Below are 21475 nucleotides of genomic sequence, written 5' to 3' on the forward strand. Positions count from 1 at the left end.
GGCACTGGCCCCATCACTGTTATTTTAGATTAACCAGTGACTGGTTCGGGACGATCCAGAACTTGACTGCCATAGTTTGGGCCAAAATACTGAGAGCAGACACCCGGAGAATAAACAGGACGAAAAGTGCAGCACTTTCATTTCTAACCCCTGGTTTGATGGATGGATAGCTGGAAAGCCTGTAGATGCTCATCGGTCTGTGTCTTTCACCCTTGACATAGTCTTTCACGGTTTTTGGAGTGGTTGGTGTCGGGGAGCTAGGTCCTCTGTGGATTCTGATCTATTGTTACCAAAGGGGGAACGTGACTATTCTTTGTTCACAGTGAAGGGACGTGTTCTTTATTGGTCAGTTTGATCTCCGGGTGCCCACCCCATCTCCTTTGACCTTGTCCTTTCCTCTCTGTTAGGTGCCCTGACCTGCCATGTCGCTGTGTGAGGACATGCTGCTCTGCAATTACCGCAAGTGTCGCATCAAGCTCTCGGGCTACGCCTGGGTCACCGCCTGCTCACACATCTTCTGCGACCAGCACGGCAGTGGGGAGTTCAGCCGCTCACCCGCTGTCTGCCCGGCCTGCAACAGCACCCTCTCCGGAAAGCTGGACATCGTTCGCACAGAGCTCAGCCCGTCCGAAGAGTACAAAGCCATGGTCCTGGCAGGACTGCGTCCAGAGATTGTGCTGGATATTAGCTCCCGGGCCCTGGCCTTCTGGACCTATCAGGTGAGTGCTCAGGCTAGTTTCTCTGGGGTACATATTCAGAGAATCTTAAGGTATGTGTGTCTTTTCTTTTTCCCTTTCTCTGTTTATATTTACTCTTATTAATATATAAACAATTCCTTTTGCACTGCACTGCTGAGCCCAGGCACTGAAACAGCCTGCCCATCCTGCTGGATGAGCATCACTCGGAGTGGTTCCCAGATCCCATATAATGTTTCTGCATTTATTTTAGTTGAGGTGCTCAGTACACTCGACCAATAGTGCTTTTGTGTGTTGTGCTCCACCAGTTAAATTTGCACATGTGCTTACTGGAGAGCTGCTTTCTTTAAAATTGTGTTCTTCATGCACATTCTGCTGTAGTGCTTGACTGGGTGGTGGTAGGGGTCACTGTGATGCTCACATTGTGTTCACCAGGCATTGTTGTTCCACCCACTTTTTTTTTTTGATGTAGGAGTACTGCTATTTATTCAGTCACTGATTAGCTGATTGAATTGGGCATGAACTCTGCCTTACTTTTTTTTTCATAATTTTGTTTATTTCTTTTTCTTCTTATATTTATTTATTGAATCACTGTGGGAAAAGTTACAAAACTTTCAGGTTCAAGTCTCAGTCATACAATGATCAAACACCTTTCCCTTCACCAGTACTCATTTTTTAACACCAAGAACCCTAATGTACACCCCTCCCACCCCTCACAATGCCTGTGAGGCAGATGATTTCTACTTAATTCTTCTCTGCATTGATTACATTCATTATTTTGACAAAAGATGCACCATTATTGTTTAGAATTCCCCCCCTCCCCCATAATCAGAATTGCTGAAAAGGCATTGTGAAATAATTTGTTTTCTGTAGCTGGTTATGAGAATCATATAAAGTTGTGTGGCTGCTATTGCAGCCACATGGTTTTGGATTTCTGCAAAGAGCCAGATAATTACGAGATTGGTTTCTGTGCATCTTGTGTTATGGCTGTGCCGGAGAGCTGCTCATGGAGGGCAACTCGTGACCTCTGTAGGGCATGAAGGACGAGCCAGTATCGCCCCCCCTTCCCATGAGACTGCAGTTGCCCCGTCACCGCTGGCTCATACCTGGCTTTCCTATAAGTTCTGAGGCGGTGACCACCTTGCTGCTGGGGGTGGGGGGAGGTGGGGGGAGGCAGAAGGGAGCAACACCCTTTCCCTCCCTGGGAGGCATGGTGCCGTAGTTTAATGCATGGTCCATTCACTTTTCTGCTGCAAGCTGCCGGCTCTGGACTAAGTCCTTTTGCCTCTGGAGCCATGGCTGTACTGGAGAGCCGCTTGTGGGGGGCAGCTCGTGACCTCGGTAGGGCGTGAAGGACGAGCCGGTACCATCCCCCTCCCATGAGACTGCAGTTGTCCCGTCACCGCCGGCACATACCTGGCTTTCCTATAAGTTCTGAGGCGGCGGCCCACCCGCTTTTTAAAAAATTTATTATTATTTTTTAAGTTTTGATGATTGCACACACTTGGCTGTGGTATGGCCAGAAATCTTTTTTGGTGCTAGGTGATCACAGATGGCAGAGTTGCAGTGATTGTGCTTGATGCATGGAGACTGAACTCATGCCCTTTGTTTTGCAAGGCAGGCATTTGGAGCCACAGAGGTATTCCTCTGGACCCTTGAGATAAGTTTTGTGAAGGATGTAAAATTTATGTTTAGGTTCCTAGTGTTCTCAATATTTTAGTGGCAATTTTCTAGAGACTCTTAACAGTTTACTTGTTTTGTTGTCATCCCAACATGACTGCTCGCTTCCACAAGGCAGCAAGAGAGAGAACTTTTTAGTTAGACAATGCCATTTAGTCTTATATCATGTACTCATGAAGTGGCATCTAGTTACTTGTCACAGTTCCTATTCATATTCAGGAGCAGTCGATAATTACTAGGAGACAGGGATAATAGGAAGCTCTCATATAATCGGTCTCTGCACTGTGGAGTAGAGACCGATTATATGAGACTTTATAAAATCTCATACTTAAGGTTTAAGATTTTATTAGAAAAAAACCTTTAAACTACTTTTTACCTGTGAAGATTGACATATATTTGTTTCTTGTGTTGGTGTTAGAGTTGTGGTTTGAGAGTGTTCCTCCATATTTTATTCTAATCATTTTCAGACCTCAAGGAACATAAGCTATTAATTTTCTATAATAACAATCCTCTTGTACTTGGTTGCTTTTTAGTCTGGTTCATGATATTGAAGTAATAACATATCAGTACAAACATCTTTATTTTGTGCAAGATTTGTATAAGGTTTATAATATTTAGTTTAATACTTACTTAAATGTCTTTTTCTTTTTAGGACTGGGAGATAGCTCATACAGCCCTGGGTTTAATTCCAGCCATTGTTTGGGGACACTTTTTGGACACAGAGCTAGGAACTGTCCCTGAGCACCACAAGATGAAGATGTGGCTCCAAAACCAAAAACAAAGCAGAAAAAAGACAAAAGACAAACCCCTTCAGAAATAAAAACCCTAAATCAAAAAACCTTTCTCTCTTACAACAGGTACACCAGGAACGTCTCTATCAAGAATACAATTTCAGTAAGGCTGAGGGCCATCTGAAACAGATGGAAAAGATATATACTCAGCAGATACAAAGCAAGGATGTAGAACTGACCTCTATGAAAGGGGAGGTCACTTCTATGAAGAAAGTTCTAGAAGAGTACAAGAAAAAATTCAGTGATATCTCTGAGAAACTTATGGAGCGGAATCGACAGTATCAGAAACTCCAAGGCCTGTATGATAGTCTTAGGCTGCGAAATATCACCATAGCTAACCAAGAAGGTAACATTGATCCAGCCATGATTACACAGTGTGGTGTTTTTGGCTTCCCAGTAGGTAAGCAAGAACATGTAATATCTGTTTTTAAACTCAGTGATTTTTTACACTGTACTCTGCATAGTTCCAAATAATTATTGGAGACTTCAAAGGCTTAAACAGATTGTAGGGTTTTTGTTTTATTTTTCCTTAATGTGTCCATCATTGACTCTCTTTGCTTATGTTTAATTTAAGCTTGAATATGAACACAGTAAATTTCTCCAAGATTAATTTGTAAATTGTTCCCTTGACAGTAAAGCTATTTAGCTTCAGTAATAATATTAGCTACTGTTATTGTTTCCTTACTCATTACTAGGCAATGTTAATGATATTATATATGTTCACATTATTTTATTTTAAATTCTATTTTTATAAAGTTATTCACAATAATTGATTACATTCAGTATTCCAACACTATTCCCATCACCATTACACCTTTCCACCACCATATTTCAAATTGTTCCACCCTGATCCCCAAAGCTTGCTCCAAAGGAGAACATAATAATTTACTTTGTATTGTCTATTATGAATACTCTGCTAAAGATGATCCAAGAAAGTTTCCTTAGAAGAAAGTTGTTCCCGTTGTTCATCCATTTGCTTGAGTGGGCCCACTAATGGCTCCATCGTGAAACTTGTTGTTACTGTGTTTGGCATATCAAATACGTCATGGGTAGCTTGCCAGGCTTTGCCTTGCGGGTGAGATACTCCCAGTAGCTTGGCGGGCTCTCCGAGAGGGGTAGAGGAATTGAAGCCGGTTTGGCAGGGCGGGCCATGAGCAAAGAAACGCCCTACCGCTGTGCTGTTGCTCCATAGAAGAAAGTGTATTCACATTATTTTAAAAACTTTCTGAGGTAGGTATTTTTATTAACCCCTATTTTACAGAAGAGAAATTTGAAGCACAGAAAATTAAAGTAAATTGATCAAGAACGTTGAGCTATCTAGGCTCATAATTTTCACCATTTCCTACTCCCCCAGCCTGGCATATTTCAGTTTATCTCACATGGTAATTCTTTTTTTTTTTTCTAACAATTCTAACTTTTATTTCTTTTTTTTTTCCCTTAAATATTTATTAGTGAAACACCATGAGGTACAGTTGTAGACTTACAAATTTTTGTGCTTGGGTTTCAGTTATACAATGATCGAATACCCATCCCTCCACCAGTGCCCATTCTCCACCACCACTGATCCCAGTATCCCTCCCAGCCCCCAATCCCCCCATCCCACCCTACCTCTATGGCAGGGCATGCCCTTTTGTTCTCTCTCTCCTTTTGAGTGTCACTGGGTGTCACCCTCCCTCCTAAAAAAATAATCGAAACAAAAAGTTTCTCTATAACTTTAGTAAATCACATACATAATGTATTCAATGTATCATTGTATATGATTATATGTGTGCATTGTAAATATTCTTAAATTTTTACTTCCTTTTTTTTGGTGGGTAGTGCTCAGAGGATGGGGGGGCTATTCTTGGCAATTGTTAGCCACTGATCTGAACCAGCATTTCAATGTGAAGGCTCAAATGTGGTTTGCAAAGGGAGACATTGAGTGGCAATCATGTTCGGTCTATAGTTTACTCTCATCATGTATCTCCCATCGTGAGAGGAACCTCCCAGCATCCTTTATTTGGTGCTCCCTTCTCTATCTGAGCTGCCTTCTCCCCTAGCGTGTGTGGCTGGCCTCAAAGCCATGGAATAATCCTCCTGGTACTTATCTCGGCTGTTCTTGGGTGTTAGTCTCCTATTTTGTTACTTTATGTCCCCCAGATGAATGCAATCTTCTATGTCTGTCCCTCTCTTTCTGACTCATTTCGCTTAGCATGATCCTTTCCATCACATGGTAATTCTCAAGTGATTGTTAGTTGGTTCAGTCTATATTTATTCTTTCTCCAAATATTTATCAAGCATGTTTCATGTGCCAGATTGCAGGGCATGATTCTACTCAATGAGGACATAAAGATTATCCAGTCCTGAGTCTTGCCCACTGGAGGTTCTTCATCTTGGATGATACTGACTCTTCCCTGCTTGTTGGGTTCCTTGCCAGAGACCTTGAATTCATATCTTTCCTTTGTACTTTTTTCCCCTTTGTACTACTCCTGGTATAACAGAATATAATAAATTTTGCTTTGCTAGTAATATTAATCATTTTTGACATTCAGAAAATAAATTTTGTGCTGGCCTTTTCTAAATATTCATTTTTTCAGCTTTATTGTAGACTGAGAAAAGATACTTGGTGGAGCAGGAGTCAGTATACTAATTATTAGAAAAGACTTGAAGAAATGAGATGAGGAATATCAGATATAAGAGTTGAAACAAGACCTGAGGGGCTGGAGCGATAGCACAGCGGGAAGGGCGTTTGTTTTGCACGCGGCCAACATGGATTCAATTCCCAGTATCCCATATGGTCCCCTGAGCACTGCCAGGAGTAATTCCTGAGTGCATGAGCCAGGAGTAACCCCTGTGCATCGCCGGGTGTGACCCAAAAAGCAAAAAAAAAAAAAAAAAAAAAAAAAAAAGGAGACAAGACCTGAGATGATAGCTCAAAGGGCTGGCAGGCACTCATACTTTTTGTGTGATCCCTAGCACAACATGGTCACTTGAGCACCGAGACTAGAATAGCCCAGGAGAACTGGGTGTCACCCTCCCTCCTAAAAAAATAATTGAAACAAAAAGTTTCTCTTTAACTTTAGTAAATCACATACATAATGTATTCAATGTATCATTGTATATGATTATATGTGTGCATTGTAGATATTCTTAAATTTTTACTTCTTTTTTTTTGGTGGGTAGTGCTCAGAGGATGGGGGGGCTATTCTTGGCAATTGTTAGCCACTGATCTGAACCAGCATTTCAATGTGAAGGCTCAAATGTGGTGTTGCTTCGGCCCTGCTGGGGGATTATTTGGGCTACTCTGGTAGTGCTCTGGATCCTCCATGGCCACACTGAAAGGTGCTTGATGCATCTCCAGGGCTATATACTCTGTGATGCTTGGGGCTAGTCCTGTGAGATGCTGGGGATTGAACTGAGATCGGTGCATGCACCTACATCTCTGTACTATCAGTCTGGTCATAGATGATCCTATTTTTTTCCTTATTACTATCCATATTTATTTTGAAGTACTTTATTATATTTTATTAGTTATTTAGTTATTCTTTCCTGTTCCTCTTTCTTGAACATTAACCTTTTGTTACGGTTGTTGGCTTGAAGCAGATAAAGAAAGCATTCTACTTCAGTTTCCTGGTCCTTTAAAGACTTGTAGAAGTCTTTTTCTTGTTGCTATTATTGTTGTTGTTTGTTTTGGCTACCCCCAGCTGTACTCAGAACTTACTCCTGGCTCTGCACTCAGGGACCACTCCTGGTGCACCCAGGGAACCATGTTGGGTTCCAGGGATTGAACCCTGCTTGGCTGCATATAAGGCAAATACCTGGCCCTCTGTACTATCACTCCATCCCCAAAACTTGTAGAAGTTGGACCTGGAAAGTAAGTCAAAGAACTTGAGTGCATACTTCTTTTATAACAACCCCAGATTTGATCCTTGTTAGTGGATGGTTCCCTGAATGCTTAGGGGAGTGGCCTCTGAGCAACACTGGGTGTGACCCAAATCACTAAAAAAATTAATTACTTATAGAAGTCAAGGAAGAGGTCAGTGAAGTTGTTAAATGCCAATTTAATCTGATCTACTGTTTTGAGTTTTCTTAAGGCTATGCTGATTGATCTTAGGTTATAGTATATCCCAGTTTTACTATAATATAGTTGTATTTCTATAAAATATTTGTCATCTATTTTCTAGAATATTTATCTTTATTTTATTTTGGTTCTAAGCTACAACCAGTAGTGTTTGGGGGTCTACTTCAGGTTAAGTGGTGAAGGGGCATAGTTCTGGCCATTTTGGGTGATCCGGAGGTTCTTGGGATTGAATCTTGGCCTCCAGCATGTAAAACGTGCTCCAGCCCTTTGAGCTATCTCCTTGGGCCTACGGTGTTTCTCTTTTAAAAAAATTATTAGCAAATTCTGGACAAAAGACTTTACATACACATATGCATATGATTTGATATGATTCCTTTGAAAAATTAATGTAAATGTTATAACCTAATAGAGAAATTTATTATATCAAATTGCTTTTATGATGTCATTGGAAACTGTCACAAAAGAAAGGCACAGTGATAGAGACCATCAGAGTCTCTTCATCTGTTTTAATCTATCTCATGGGAATTGATGTCTGTTAAAATATATATTTTTAATGTATAATTTTATTTCTAAAGATCTGTAAGAAAAGAAATGCTTAAATTTTTCATTTTTCCTCTTCTCCAGGGAACAACACCAGGTTTCCTTTGGACAACACACCAGTACGAAATCGGGGTGGTGGAAATGGAGATTTTCAGTTCAGACCATTTTTTGTGGGTTCTCCCACAGAAGCAGAACCCAGCAACAGCTTTTTTAGTTTTGCCTCCCCAAGTCGTGAATTAGAGCAGCAGCAAGGCTCTAGCAGGGCCTGTAAAGTAAAAAGAATTTAGCTTACTTTACAGAATGTTTCTCTTTTCATTTCACTTTCAGTGATGTCATTTAGCAAAACAAGATCTTTATTCTTGAAAAGTAGTCATGAATCTGTCTATGCTATTAAATTTTTGAAGTTGTGTTCACATTTTCAACTTATAATAAAATCAGTGGCAGTAGAAGATGTTTTTTTTCCTATTTCCATTATGTATTTCAGTTTGTATTCTGGAATTTATGCATATTTGTAAATGTATGCTCATTGCTATTTTACTAGTGTATTTATCTTAAGATTTTGGTCTCAGGAAATTGTAGTTGTGTCTGACTTACTTGGATTTATAGATTTCACTTAGAGATTTATACCCATGTAACTTCTTGTGTCTGCCCTATATTAATTTGTTTGGAGGCTTATTATTGCAGTGTAAATGAAAGTACAGTTTTCAGTTTTGATTTAAAATTTGTGTGTGCATGTGGTGTTGGGGCTCGCAACGGGGCTCTATAAAAATGAGGCTTGTGTTCTACCACTCAACCATATCCCTGGAGAGAATACAGTTTTTTTGTATGTATTTTCAGTGTCTATTTCTTCTTTAAAATAATTCACATTGATAAAACTATTTTGTAAAGTTGGACTTTTGGTATTTATCTTAAAATAAAATTACATCTTTATCCTTTTGCTAGTTGTGGCCTTGAATTTATTTAGGAAAGTACACCTATTGCAAATAAATACAGTAGGTTATTCACCTTAAGAGATAATATTAAAATCTTTTTGATTCAGAGACTTACCTATTTTCCTTCATTAGGTGTTTCTGACTTATCACCAATAACTTATTTAAAACAGTCAAGATAAATGGGAAGAACACTTTTATGTAACCTTATGTCCTGTTAGAGGCAAGACTTAAAAGCATACTGAACAGGGGCTGGAGCGATAGCATAGCGGGTAGGGTGTTTGCCTTGCATGCGGCCAACCCTGGTTCAATTCCTGGCATCCCATGTGGTCCGCCAAGCACCACCAGGAGTAATTCCTGAGTGCATGAGCTAGGAGTAACTCCTGTGCATCGCTGGGTGTGACCCCCAACTCCCCCCCCCAAAAAAAACCCACAAAAGCATACTGAACATAATTGTTTGAGTTACAGATTTTTATTCACTTATTGCTTATGTGACTTATTGCTTAAGTTTAAACTTTCTAGGTTCTTGCTTCATTATCTGGTTCTGTGCTTCAATAGGTGTTTGAGATAAATTTCTTTGCTTCAGTGAGTGTTTGAAATTATTATTACAACTTTCCCTTACTATTAAATTTTATTATTTGATCATAATGATTTGAAAGAGTTACTAAATTACCTAAATACCAAGTCTCATTATTTTTAGGTAATAAAGTTATATTGAAATCATTTGGTGATGTTTTGTATTTAGTCATCATAGCAAAGTCTGAGAATACATCTGTTTTGTGTAATCAGTAGTGTAGGATAACATTGCTTTGTCCTTTCTTTCTCCACAAGGAGCTTAGGTTTATCAGGTTACACCCATCACAGTGCTCCCAAGTCACTTTCATTCGTTTATCTGTAACCACTTATCTATGCTCTCTTCCTCAACCAGTTAATCAGCTTTTTCCCCTAATCAGACTCTGTTAACTTGTAAGGTCAGATTCCTCAGAAATCTATGATTTTATATATATGAGTGAAATATTGCCTTTCTCCTCTCCCTATGTCTTATGAATAGTTTACTTTAATGCAATGTCCTTTTTGTAAAGATACAGAGAGACGGTTAATATTATGCTTTTGTAACTTAGGATTTAATTGGCTTTGAATGTTATTCACTCCCAGGCATCTGCTTTCTCGACTTAAGCCTCAGTTGCCCTTGGTTCCTAACACTCCAAAAGCAGCATCCCGACGAGGGACTGAATGGACCCAGGGCAAGCGGTGAGCTACCCTGGCATCGAAATGGGCCAGGCAAAAGTGCCAAGGTTCTTAACTATCAGTTAAGAGTTCGATCATAGACAAGTGCTGTCATGATCCAAAAGTAACGATGAGACTCGGATCCTGCTAGGGGTAGGAAAGACTATTTAGCCTGAGCACTGTAGTCTGAGATCGAGATGGCCCTAGGAGGACAATTCTATAAGTTTAAGGTATTTCTTAGTGTATCCATACAAAATGATTTATATTATATATGCTTATATGTTTGATAGACAAGGAGAGGAGAAACACACCCAGGGGAATCTGCTGTAGGGTGGATTGATCTGATAATGAGGATCTGTCCTAGGAGTGGATGTCCCCAAGGGAAAGAATTCTACCCCTATTGATTGTGATCGCACCTATGTGTAATTGTTACCCCAACCCCTCATACTTTGGGATTTAACTGTATTGTAGGAGTGGGCTGGGGGATCAGAATCCAGACTCCAGAGCAAGAGGAGAAAGGGAATCGGAATCAGTATCCAGATTCCAGAGTCAGAAGGAGAATGAAGGGGGATCAAGAAGGAGAATGAAGTAGCATGGGGGAGGAAGAAGCAGGAGAGGCGGCAGAGGAGAGAGACAGGTATGAATGGAGAGAAGATTGGAATAAACTGCAACTAATACCAACCAGCCTGGCCCTCGTTCCTTCCCTTGCCTACCCATCGCCATCGACCTCCCTGGGGTGGGGGGACTGGCGTGAGACTACCTAACGCGGGCGGCGGGAGAGACAGAGCCACCGCCGCTGCTGTCTTTTTGAGTTTAAACAAGTAGAAAGCAAATGATTTCTTGAGGCATACAGAATCTAAAATATTCTCCAAGAGTGTTTTTTACTGTGTCTCAAGTTAAGAGCATGAAATCTTGGCTTAAATGTTTTAAAACAATCTTTAAAAATTAGTCATTTCACAGTTAATAACATAGACATTTTATAGAACAAACTATTTTTCTTCCCGGTTCAGTTTTAAATTGTATAATGATTGAAGGAAGTTTTGTGTATGTTTTAAGATTTCTGCCTTTAACTTTCCTTCTTTTGCTTAGTTACTGAGTCAGTTTGAATTATGGGTTATAACTGAAATTAAAAATTAAAGAGAAACCTTTTTAGGAATGTTAAATGCTACATTAAAGTTGTTTTTTTTTTTAAATTTAAGAGCTAATACATTCACATGATAGTGTGAGAAGCAGAAGATTCCTCAATGAGATCATAGGAAAAGGGGAATGTGAGAAGCAGCTAGCTCACCTCTTCTCACTCTGGTAGTAAAAGTTGTAGGGGTCAGCTCTGGCCAAAAGGAATATATGACTTAACTGAGTTAATTAGTTTACAGTACCACTTGGTGGGAGACAGCTCTGGCCCTGAAGGATATGTGAATCAACTGAGTTAATTAAAGGTACCATTTGGTGTTTGGCTTTCTTGATGCATGGGAACTGGGAATGCTTAATTGGGAATGTTTGTTTTCTTGATAATTTGCTCTTGTATGCCTTTGTTTACTTTGGAATGCTTGAAGATACTTTTGCCTTTGGAATTATTTTTCTTTGGGCTTGCTCCTGAGGCCTGCGCCCAGGATGATTATATAAACCCTTGGCTATAAACACCCGGAGTTGAGCTCTGACCTGAGTCAGGATGTCTCTGCCCCAGCTAGCTGGTATAATAAAATCTCGATGTGCGGTTTTCATTCCCACTGGACTCTTTGTCTCTTTAAATATTGAGTGGTGGTCTTCGGTCCTAACAGGTACAGATTTGAAAGGTACAGAAAAATCATATTTCCATCCTGGGATTCATTGAAATCTCAAACTGAAAGAAGCCTGCTGGAGAAGCCCATTTCCTCTCGAAAGGAATCTTAGGCTCTTCCAGGCCTAAGGAATTTAGGCTCATCCTAGGCTCTTCCAAGGCTGGAGAAGTTTATGTTCTTTCTTTCTTTAGTAGGTAACTCTCTCCACTCTCTTTCTCTGCATAGTTCTCTGAATGGGACCATTAACTTCACTCGATAAACAGAACCAAAGCCTCCCCCAAACAGAAAAGTCACAGAGGGAAAAGGCTCTTTTTTTACACTGTCCTCCAGCCATTGATTTCTTTTCTTTTAAAATAGTTATAGTTGCTGATTTCTTATTTAAAAGATTGTGTATTTGGAATACAAGTTTTAATTTAAAAATGGTTTAGGTAAGGTGCCGCAGACTGGCTCGGTCGAAGACCACCAGGCTGAGGGGAGACCAGGCGAAGGTGCACAGGAAAGCAGGAGATTCGGCGCGTTGGACAGACAAACACCAACACAAGAGAGGTTGAGTGCTGCTGCGGTTTATTGCATCCAGAGTTCTTCTTTTTATACAGTTACAGAAACAACGTGGCAAAGCACACATTACATCAGACCATGGGTCATGTTCCCAAGACATCAAGGGGCACGTACACGTTCTGTTTTAAGATTAGGGCAGAAGATCCACTTGTTCTAATAAAATATCTGAGTAAAATATTATGTTCCTTATAATTCCTTTATTGTCTACTTTTACTGACATTTAAGTTTTTATTCCCCTAAAGACGCCTACCCATAAACTAAGAAAATATCAAGACTTTACAAAAGCTAATATTAACTCTACTTTACTAGCAAGTATATAAAAATCAGGACTTTACAAAAACTAATATTAACTCTACTAGCAAGCATCTTTCCAAGGCCAAAAGTTAAATCAAAATATCTAACAAGCAGGCTCCTATTCCCACAGAATGGCAAGTGAAGACTGCATGTCAGAGGCGCCTAGAAAACAGAGAAAGGGGGCTGCCGGAGGCATAGACCCGTAGGTCGCGAACCTCCCATTCTCAGGGACCCAGGCCCTTGCCTGAGCCCCCTTGCAGCATGTTGCTACGTGGGCGACGCCGTTGCCGGCGTGGCAGTAAGGGGCTGGAGCGATAGTACAGCTGGTAGGGTGTTTGCCTTGTACACGGCTGACCCGGGTTTGATCCCCAGCATCCCATATGGTCCCCTGAGCACCGCCAGGAGTAGTTCCTGAGTGCACGAGCAACGGAGTAACCCCTGAGCATCGCCAGGTGTGACCCAAAAAAGGCAAAAAAAAAAAAAAAAGATTTAGGTAATATGTTTACACATTCAAAAGAGTACATGGTGCAAAGAATCTTTTTTCTCTCTCAGTGCCTTTGTTTCCTCCTTCTTACACAGCTGTAGTTTCTTGGGTATCCTTCCAGGTATAATCGATATAAAAGAATGAGTGTATTTATATATATATATATTAGTGTACTAACGATGACCTTTATAATACTGAAACAGGTGTAGTGGATTCATTAGAGTTGTGTGTTCAAATGATTAAATTCCTCATAAATTTAGGAAATCACTGTAAATGTTGGGAAAGATTCTAATAAGTTGCATTACTGTTATATTACGTTTTTTTAAAAGCTGTAAAATCACAGGTACACAAGTCTTTCTTTTTTGGGCTATTAAGGTCTTGGTATAAAGGAAGATATAAAACAACAAAATGCATGCAATTAAGTTGACAACATTTTGTTTCTGGGATACGAGTTTATGGACTCAAAAGTGACTTGTATAGAGCATTTCCTTTGAACTAGAGACTTTGGGTTAAGTTGGTTTGGAACAAGGTCTTTTTTTTTATAATTTTTTTTTGTTAGTGAAACACCATGGGGTACAAACTTTAGTGCTTGTGTTTCAGTTACACAATGATCAAGTACCCATCTCTGCACCAGTGCCCATTCCCCACAATGATCCCAGTATCCATCTCACCCCCCCATTTCCCCCCCACTCCTCCACACAACACGCACACCCCACCCCGCCTCTGTGTCAGGGCATTCCCTTTTGCTCTCTCTCCTTTTGGGTGTTGGAACAAGGTCCTTTTTAAACGGGCTTTTTTTTTTTTTAAACGCAGGTGCAGGTAAGCCTCCGGCACACTAGATGTCGCTGTGGCTCGAATCCATGACGAGTCTGGGTGTGAGTCTCAGTGGTGGTAAAGTTGGGGGCGGAGAAGCCGAGAGTGGCTGGGAAATGATGGCTGATGAAGAGGAAGAAGTCAAACAAATCTTGCAGAAATTGCAGGTAGGTCCTTAGATTAAAATCTCTGCGTACAGTTGTTACTCGAAGAATCAGCGAACCCAGTGTCTGCAGCGCCTGCGAATTTCTGGGCACACGAGGCAGCTGCCTGTGCGGTGCTGTTACTATAACAACTCCCCGGGGTGCAGCTGCAGTGAGCTGGGGGAGCGTGCCCCGCGGCCGGAGCGGCGCAGCCCGTGTGTTGGCACCTCTTGCTGCCGACATGTTTCTAGTAGTGTGTGGGAGAGGATTTGTTCCTCACTTTATTCCTGTCGAATTTTGGACAGGTTTTTCCCCGTTGGATTCACCCAGAACAAGTAGCGTACACACGTGCCTGGCAGGAGCTCTAATCACATACTGTTTGGAGCCACACAAAGGCCATTTCTGAAGTTATTTTCAGCTTTCATATAGCAGTCACAGCACCGGCTTGCAACTCATATGTTTTGGTTACATCACTTAGGACTTCAGTTTTTATTTTGCTCCTTCTGCAAACCCATTTTCGGGTCTGATGCAGCGGGGGAGACTCAGACCTCCACAGTTTAGGGTTAGTCGTTTGTACTTGGGAGGTAGGAGTTGAACAGTTGTTTGGCTTTTTTTTTTTATCTTTCTTTCAATGACCCAAGATTTCTCTCAGACCTCAGGAACTCAGCTCTTTCGAGATCTGAGCCTGAAATTTAAACATTAGACCTATAACATAGGCTTGTAACTTGCTTACAGGCTTTTGTGAAAAAGTTTAGGCGTTTTTGACATGTCTTTGCTTCTTGAGCAGATTAAAATAATATCCTTTAGTGTATGAGATTTATTTCACTTGAATTGATTTTGATAAACTTAATTTTATTCCCTAGGGTGACTGGTTGAAACATTCTTAATCTTATCTCCGTATTAGAAATAATGCTGCATTTATTTATGCATGTGCAGAAAAAGATCTGAAAAGATATTCTAAATAGTAGTCATTCCTGAGGGTTTTTGATTATAAGGATTTTTTGGTGGTGGTTAGAGGGCACCCCTAGCTTTTTTCAGTACTCCTGGCTCTAAACTCATCACTAAAGGCATCACTCCTGGAAGGCTTGGGAGACCATATAGGGTAAAAGGGAATTAAAACTTGGTCAGCTGTATGTAAGGCAAGTACCTTAGCCCTGCTATACTCTCTTTGGCCTTTGGAACCTTTATTTTATTTTTATTTTAATGTAGTAGTATTGCTATTTATTCAGCCATTGATTAGGTTGATTGAATTGGACATGAACTCCAACTTTTTTCTTTTTTATAAATTTATTTATTGAATCACTGTGAGAGCAGTTACAAAGCTTTCGGGTTTAAGTCTCGGTCATACAATGATGAAACACCAGTGCCCATTCTCCACCACCAAAACCCCCAGTATACCCCTCATCCCACACCCTCCCCCTACCTGTGGGGCAGATGATTTCCACATTACACATTCTCTCTCTACTTTGATTACATCCAATATTTTGACACCAGACTCACTATTATTATTTGGGTTTTTACCCCAACACTCAGATCTGCTGAGAAGGCAACCGTAGACAATTTGTTTTCTATTGGTGGTTATGAATAAGATGTGATGTTGCATGGCCACAGTAGTAGCCGCGTGATTTTGGAATTCCGAAATTTTAACAATTAAATCTGGAGGGATTTCTGTCAAAACCTGCTGGGTTCTGAGAGTTGTTCATGAGTCTCTGGGATCATGGCATTAAGCAGCTTGATCAGGAGCCAGAGAAGCGGTTCATGGGCGGCGACCCAGGGTCTCGTTGGGGCGGGGAGGAAAGGGCCAGTTCCACAGCCTTAGGAACTTTTTTATTTTGTATTTTTGTTATATATCTTATTCTCTAATTCTCGCTCTCAGAGAACCCGGCAGGCTACTGAGAGTATCATGCCCGCATATATACCTGACTGGGAACACCTGTAAAGGTGATTAGAGGTTGCCCCAAAAGCCTCCATCCCTCTCGGAGAGCCCGGCAAGCTACCGAGAGTATCCCGCCTGCATGGCAGAGCCTGGCAAGCTCCCCGTGGTGTATTCGACATGCCAAAAACAGTAACAATGATGTTCCTCATACCCCTGACCCTGAAAGAGCCCCCAATATGTCTTTGGGCTACACTAGCACGTGACAGGGATGAATGGAGACATTACTGGGCCTGCTCGAGCAACTCGATGACCAACGGGGTGATAGTGATACTGATTTTTGTGTGACCTCTTTGAGTATTTTTAAAAGACACATTTTTAAAAATTCCTTTCATCCCTTCATTGTTGCTGCTGTTATTTTGATGAGCAGACGTTGCACACATACACATCTAGCTCTGTTTTTAGTGCTGATGCTCTCTGGGGTCACATAGCAGGTGGCAGTTGTCGTACACGGCCTTGGTACTCACTCTTAGTTGCAGTGTTTACACAGGTGCGTACAGAGCTCCCCATTTTATATTATGGCTGTGACACTTGCCTGAGGTCACACTTTTTGTCTGCCATACTAGCACATCCCTATTTGTTTCACTTGTGGCACTTGCTGGGGGTTACACCCCTTTTGTGTGGCGCTCAGACACTTCTGGCTGTGGGGCAGCGAGAAATTGCTTGTAGCACCCAGAGCTGCAGATAGCAGAGCCTGCTATGCTCAATTCACAGAACAGCCAGATACTCACATGGCACATGCAGGACTCCAGGGATTTGAAGTCATGACTGATGATATGCTAGCAAGGCAAGTGCTGTACTGTCGGGCCCACCGAACAATTCAAATAAATCGTTTAGAATCTTTTCAAACAAATGTTCTACATACATTATGATTGCCTTGAGAAAAGGTTGCTCTTTATTCCAGAAAAACAATGCCAAGGAATTTTATGCATATTTGCTTTACAAAGCAATAAGATCCTCTCTGAAATTCTAGGTTTTTGGCATGTTGATTTCAGAAACAAATGAAATGGATTGGAATTTTTGCTGAGAAGTCTTTTTCCGGATGGACTTGTGGTAGATGCCCTAAGCAGTGAGGTAGAGGAAACTTGGAATATCTTAATTTCTTCTCCAGGAATTGGAGTAGAGGTGTTGTAAATAGATAAATAAGGGAAGTGGAGTAGAGGTGGAGATAGTGATGTTGCTCTCCATGTGAATATTGGGTGCTAAGCTTTGTTTATTTTACTTACACATTCCCTTTTACTCTCTCCTTTAGGTGTTGTGGTTTGTATTGTAGGTATTAAATGGCCATCATGTTTGGTCTATAGTCTACTTTCAGCACACATCTCCCATCCTGAGCGGGTCCTCCAAACATCCTTTACTTGGTCGTCCCTTCTCTATCTGAGCTGCCTTTTCCCCCGGCATATGAGGCCGGCTTCCAAGTCGTGGAGCAATCCTCCTGGTCCTTATTTCTACTATCCTTGGGTGTTAATTTTCCATTCTGTTACTTTATATTTAAAAGGGTTATTCTTAAAGTGATTCTTTGTGGACCATTTTCATTACAGTCATTGAGATAGTTGTTATAATGCAGAATTTTGTGCCAGGGAAAGAGTTCAGCAGGCTAATGTCATACTTTGCATACAGGAGGCCCGGGTTCAAACCCTGGCCCTGGATAGTCCCCTGGACTCCTTTAGGAGCGACTCATGAGCACAGAGCTGGGAACCCACAGGGGAGGCCATATGGCGTCTGGATGAGAAATGCTGATATATTTCAGTTGCTCTTGGGTTTTAGGAAAGAACAGAAAATGGAAAGAAAATTTATTTATTTGGGTTTTTTTTTTTTGGCCACTCCTGGCTCTGTGTTCAGGGCTCAGTCCTGATGAGGCTAGGGAAACCATATAGGGTCCTGGGGATTGAACCCATGTCATTGTGCAAGGGAAGCATCTGACCTGCTGTACTATCTTTCTGGCCCAAGACTCAGCAGAATTAAAAAAGAAAAGGAAATATTTACTTGGAAGTAGTGAAAGAGAGCCAAAGGTTGATTTGGCAAAAATGAGACAAATAAAAAACCCAAAACTGTCAAGAAGAATAAAACCTGGGAGAAGGGTGATAACAGATTGTATAGGAGTTAAGGCCTTACATGTGGCTGACCCTTGTTCAAATCTCTGGTCCCCTGAGCACTTGCTGGGCATCACTCCTGGCCAAAATGCCAAGAAAAAGCCTGTGGGTATAGCTCACTCAGTTCCTACCCTCCTTTCTCCACAACAAAACAAAACAAAGAAGCCCTGGAAAGAATTCCGAGGTGTTTAAGTTTAGGGTTTTTTTTTTTTTTTTTTGGCTTGGAAAACAATGACTCACATGTTTGTCATAGTCACAAGAATCACATGTATTCAGATTACAGCACATGCATTCAGATATTAGCTTAGGGAAAATAAGGGCTAAGATTTTTGTTTTTGCTAGGAAGTCCAGTGCTAAGGGTAATTGAAGTTTTATTCTCTGGGGACTGGTACAAGATAGGATGATATCAATAACTTTTTGGAAGGTTTTGTGTTTTGGGCCATATCCAGCAGTGCTCAGGGGTTACTTCTGGCTGTGTCCTCAGAGATCACTCCTGGTTTGGGGGACCATATGGGGTGCCAGGAATTGAACTTGGATGGACTGCATGCAAGGCAAGTGCCTTGCCTGATTTCTGGCCCCATTTTTTTTAAGCTTTTGGCCCCGCCCCTCCTCCAACTCTGCTCAGGGCTTCCTCCTGGCTTTGTGTTCGGGATCACTCCTGGCACTGCTCAGGAGACCTTATGTGGTGGTAGGAATTGAACTCCGGTTGGCAAATGCTTTACTCACTAAACTATCATTCTGCTGTCTCTCAGTAGCTTTTGTTTATATTTCAAGTTGAAAAGTGAAATACATGGGGGGGGGGGATGGAGTGGGGGTGGTGGGAGGGATACTGGGATCATTGGTGGTGTAGAATGGGCACTGGTGGAGGGATGGGTACTCAATCATTGTATGACTGAAATGTCAGCACTAAAGTTTGTAAGTCTGTAATCTGTAACTGTACCTCAAGGTGATTCAATAAATAAAAAATTAAAAAAAAAAAGAAAAGTGAAATACATTCTGACTGTTGTGTATTGTGAAAGACATATTGGAAGTCCTGCTGGGGTTGGGAGAGAAGGAGCTGTCATGTTTGAGAACCTGGTATATGAGACTGTGAGATGCTGTGGGACTCTGCCCAATTTCCTTCATGATCTGTGGCTCTTTTTTTTGGCTTTGTTTTTTGGGTCACACCCAGCGATGCTCAGGGATTACTCCTGGCTCTACACTCAGGAGTTACTCCTGGTGGTGCTCGGGGGAACATATGGGATGCCAGGGATTGAACCCAGGTGGGCCGTTTGCAAGGCCAACGCCCTACCTCTGTACTATCACTCGACCCCGATCTGTGGCATTTTGATAGACCTGTCTACCAGCTTCTTGTACCATTTGTAAATGAGGTTCAGAATGGTTATTTTTAGGCGAAGGACTGAAAAGTTAGATGGTCTCAAATGCTCTTATCTGGTGTTCTCTCTACTTAATTGGACCTCACACCTTCTAGGAACTAGTGGATCATCTCTATTCATTCCGAGACTGCTATTTCGAGAGTCATAGTATTGAGGATGCTGGGAAGAAGCAACAGGATGTGCGAGAAGAGATGGACAAAACCTTGCAGCAGATGCAGGAAGTAGTGGGTAAGAGTTCCAAGAAGTACCCAACCCCCTGCCATTCACTGAAATAATGGAGTTTTGCTTTCTTTTTCTAGATTCTTTGTTACTTTATTTGTTATTTTTTATTTTATTATTTTAATTTTAATTTTATTTGTGACTGCTTACGATATTTCTTCTCAGGGATCCTGTGAAAGATGGCAACACTTCTGTCCTCTAAACTAGTGTTTTCTCAACCTTTTCCTGACAATGCATCCTTTCTAACTTGTTTTCTTCTTGTGAACACCCTGTCCTACTGGTTGGTTCCCTAGTCTTTTACCATGGTCCTTATTTGTGTTATTTTTCACCTGTGGTCCCTTGGGGGTCCACTGGAGGGGTCAAGTGGTCCCTGTTTGAGAAACATTGCTTTGAGCTACTTTCCCTAAAGTTTAACTGTTGAAATTGCCACGAATTGTAGTGTACTTGTAGTTTGAATAATTGTAACCTTAACAGACCTTTCTGTTTCTTATTTCTTTTCCTTTCTATATAATGATCTTATAGTTATTTTTTTAGATCATAGTAGAAAATTTTTACATTTAGTCTTATCCATTTCTGCTCAAATATTTTCAAAGATTTCTATTCTTTATTGGTGAAGTCTGACCTCCATAATCTTGTTAAAGTTTTCAATGTCTGACACTTTTCCTCCTTTCTCCTAGGTTCTGCCCAGGGCAAGGCACAGGTTCTGATGCTAACTGGAAAGGCACTGAATGTTACTCCTGACTATAGCCCCAAAGCTGAGGAGCTTTTGTCAAAAGCTGTGAAGCTGGAACCTGAACTGGTAGAAGCCTGGAACCAGCTGGGAGAAGTGTACTGGAAGAAAGGGGATGTTGCAGCTGCCCATACCTGCTTCTCAGGAGCCCTCACCCATGTGAGCCTTCTGTATCCTCTTTAAAAATGCAGATGGGGGTCTGGAGTGATAGCACAGCGGATAGGGCGTTTGCCTTGCATCGGCCGACCCGGGTTCGATCCCCGGCATCCCAAATGGTGCCCCAAGCACTGCCAGGAATAACCCCTGTAAAAAAACAAAAACAAAAACCCCAAAAATGCAGATGGGAAGGATGGGATCATGTAGTTCTGTGAATTTTTCTATGAGTAAAATCAAATTGAAGCTAGGAGAAGAGAAGAGAGGAAGTGTGGGGGCAACGATCTGGACGAGGAAATTGGGGAGAGGGATCTGGGAATGGAACAATTTAACATAAGGTTCGGGTAGATGAGAAGGGAAGAAATGTCAGCAACCAAGTTGATCCTTGTAGTTACTGATGACAGCAGGAATTAAGATGAAAAATTTGATTTAGAATACTGATAGAATATCTCTGGAAAGGAGCAGCAGGATTCTGGAAAGGTTGAATTTCCAGAATTCTGGAAAGATTGAATTTTCATCTTCTTCCCTTGCAGTGCAAGAACAAAGTCTCCCACCAAAACCTGTCAATGGTGCTTCGCCAACTGCGAACTGACTCTGGAGATGAACACTCTCGCCATGTCATGGACAGTGTCCAGCAGGCTAAGTTGGCTGTACAGATGGATATTCATGATGGGCGTTCCTGGTGTGAGTGCTCTCAAATGCTCTCCAACAAGTTTCTAGAGCAGTGGTTCTCAGCCATGGTTGCACACCAGAATCATCTGGAACCCATCTTTTGAGTCTTACTCTGAGCGTGAAGCCAGGGCATCTTTGTTTTGAAGAAGCCTGAAAGGTATTTTGATGAACCACTATTCTAGGAACTCTTGGATCTTACTATCCAAGAGAGGAAGCTTATGTTTCTACATGAGCAAGTGGGGTTTTTGTTCAGTCATTCGAGTAGCTCCACGGAGTCCATGTATGTCATTTTATACCAGTGGGATTT

At 41.3% G+C, this 21475-nt stretch overlaps 2 protein-coding genes across 2 annotated transcripts in view; both read left to right on the forward strand.

Annotated features, from left to right (window-relative positions):
- Positions 1-422: 422 nt before the first annotated feature.
- Positions 423-8053, forward strand: CCNB1IP1 (cyclin B1 interacting protein 1). Its single transcript, XM_056134074.1, has 3 exons — positions 423-719; positions 3233-3566; positions 7851-8053. Exons 1-3 carry the CDS (start codon positions 423-425, stop codon positions 8051-8053), a joined length of 834 nt encoding a protein of 277 aa, XP_055990049.1.
- A 5865-nt stretch (positions 8054-13918) lies between these two features.
- Positions 13919-21475, forward strand: part of TTC5 (tetratricopeptide repeat domain 5) — a 31310-nt gene continuing 23753 nt past the window's right edge. The window contains exons 1-4 of the mRNA XM_056134067.1: positions 13919-14016; positions 19490-19622; positions 20291-20502; positions 21030-21180. Of these exons, the coding sequence (XP_055990042.1) occupies positions 13966-14016; positions 19490-19622; positions 20291-20502; positions 21030-21180 (547 nt within the window). The 5' untranslated portion in view covers positions 13919-13965. The remainder of the gene's footprint in view (positions 14017-19489; positions 19623-20290; positions 20503-21029; positions 21181-21475) is intronic.

The sequence above is a fragment of the Sorex fumeus genome, unplaced genomic scaffold (genome assembly GCF_029834395.1).
Source record: "Sorex fumeus unplaced genomic scaffold, SorFum_2.1 ptg000098l, whole genome shotgun sequence".
Taxonomy (NCBI): Eukaryota; Metazoa; Chordata; class Mammalia; order Eulipotyphla; family Soricidae; genus Sorex; species Sorex fumeus.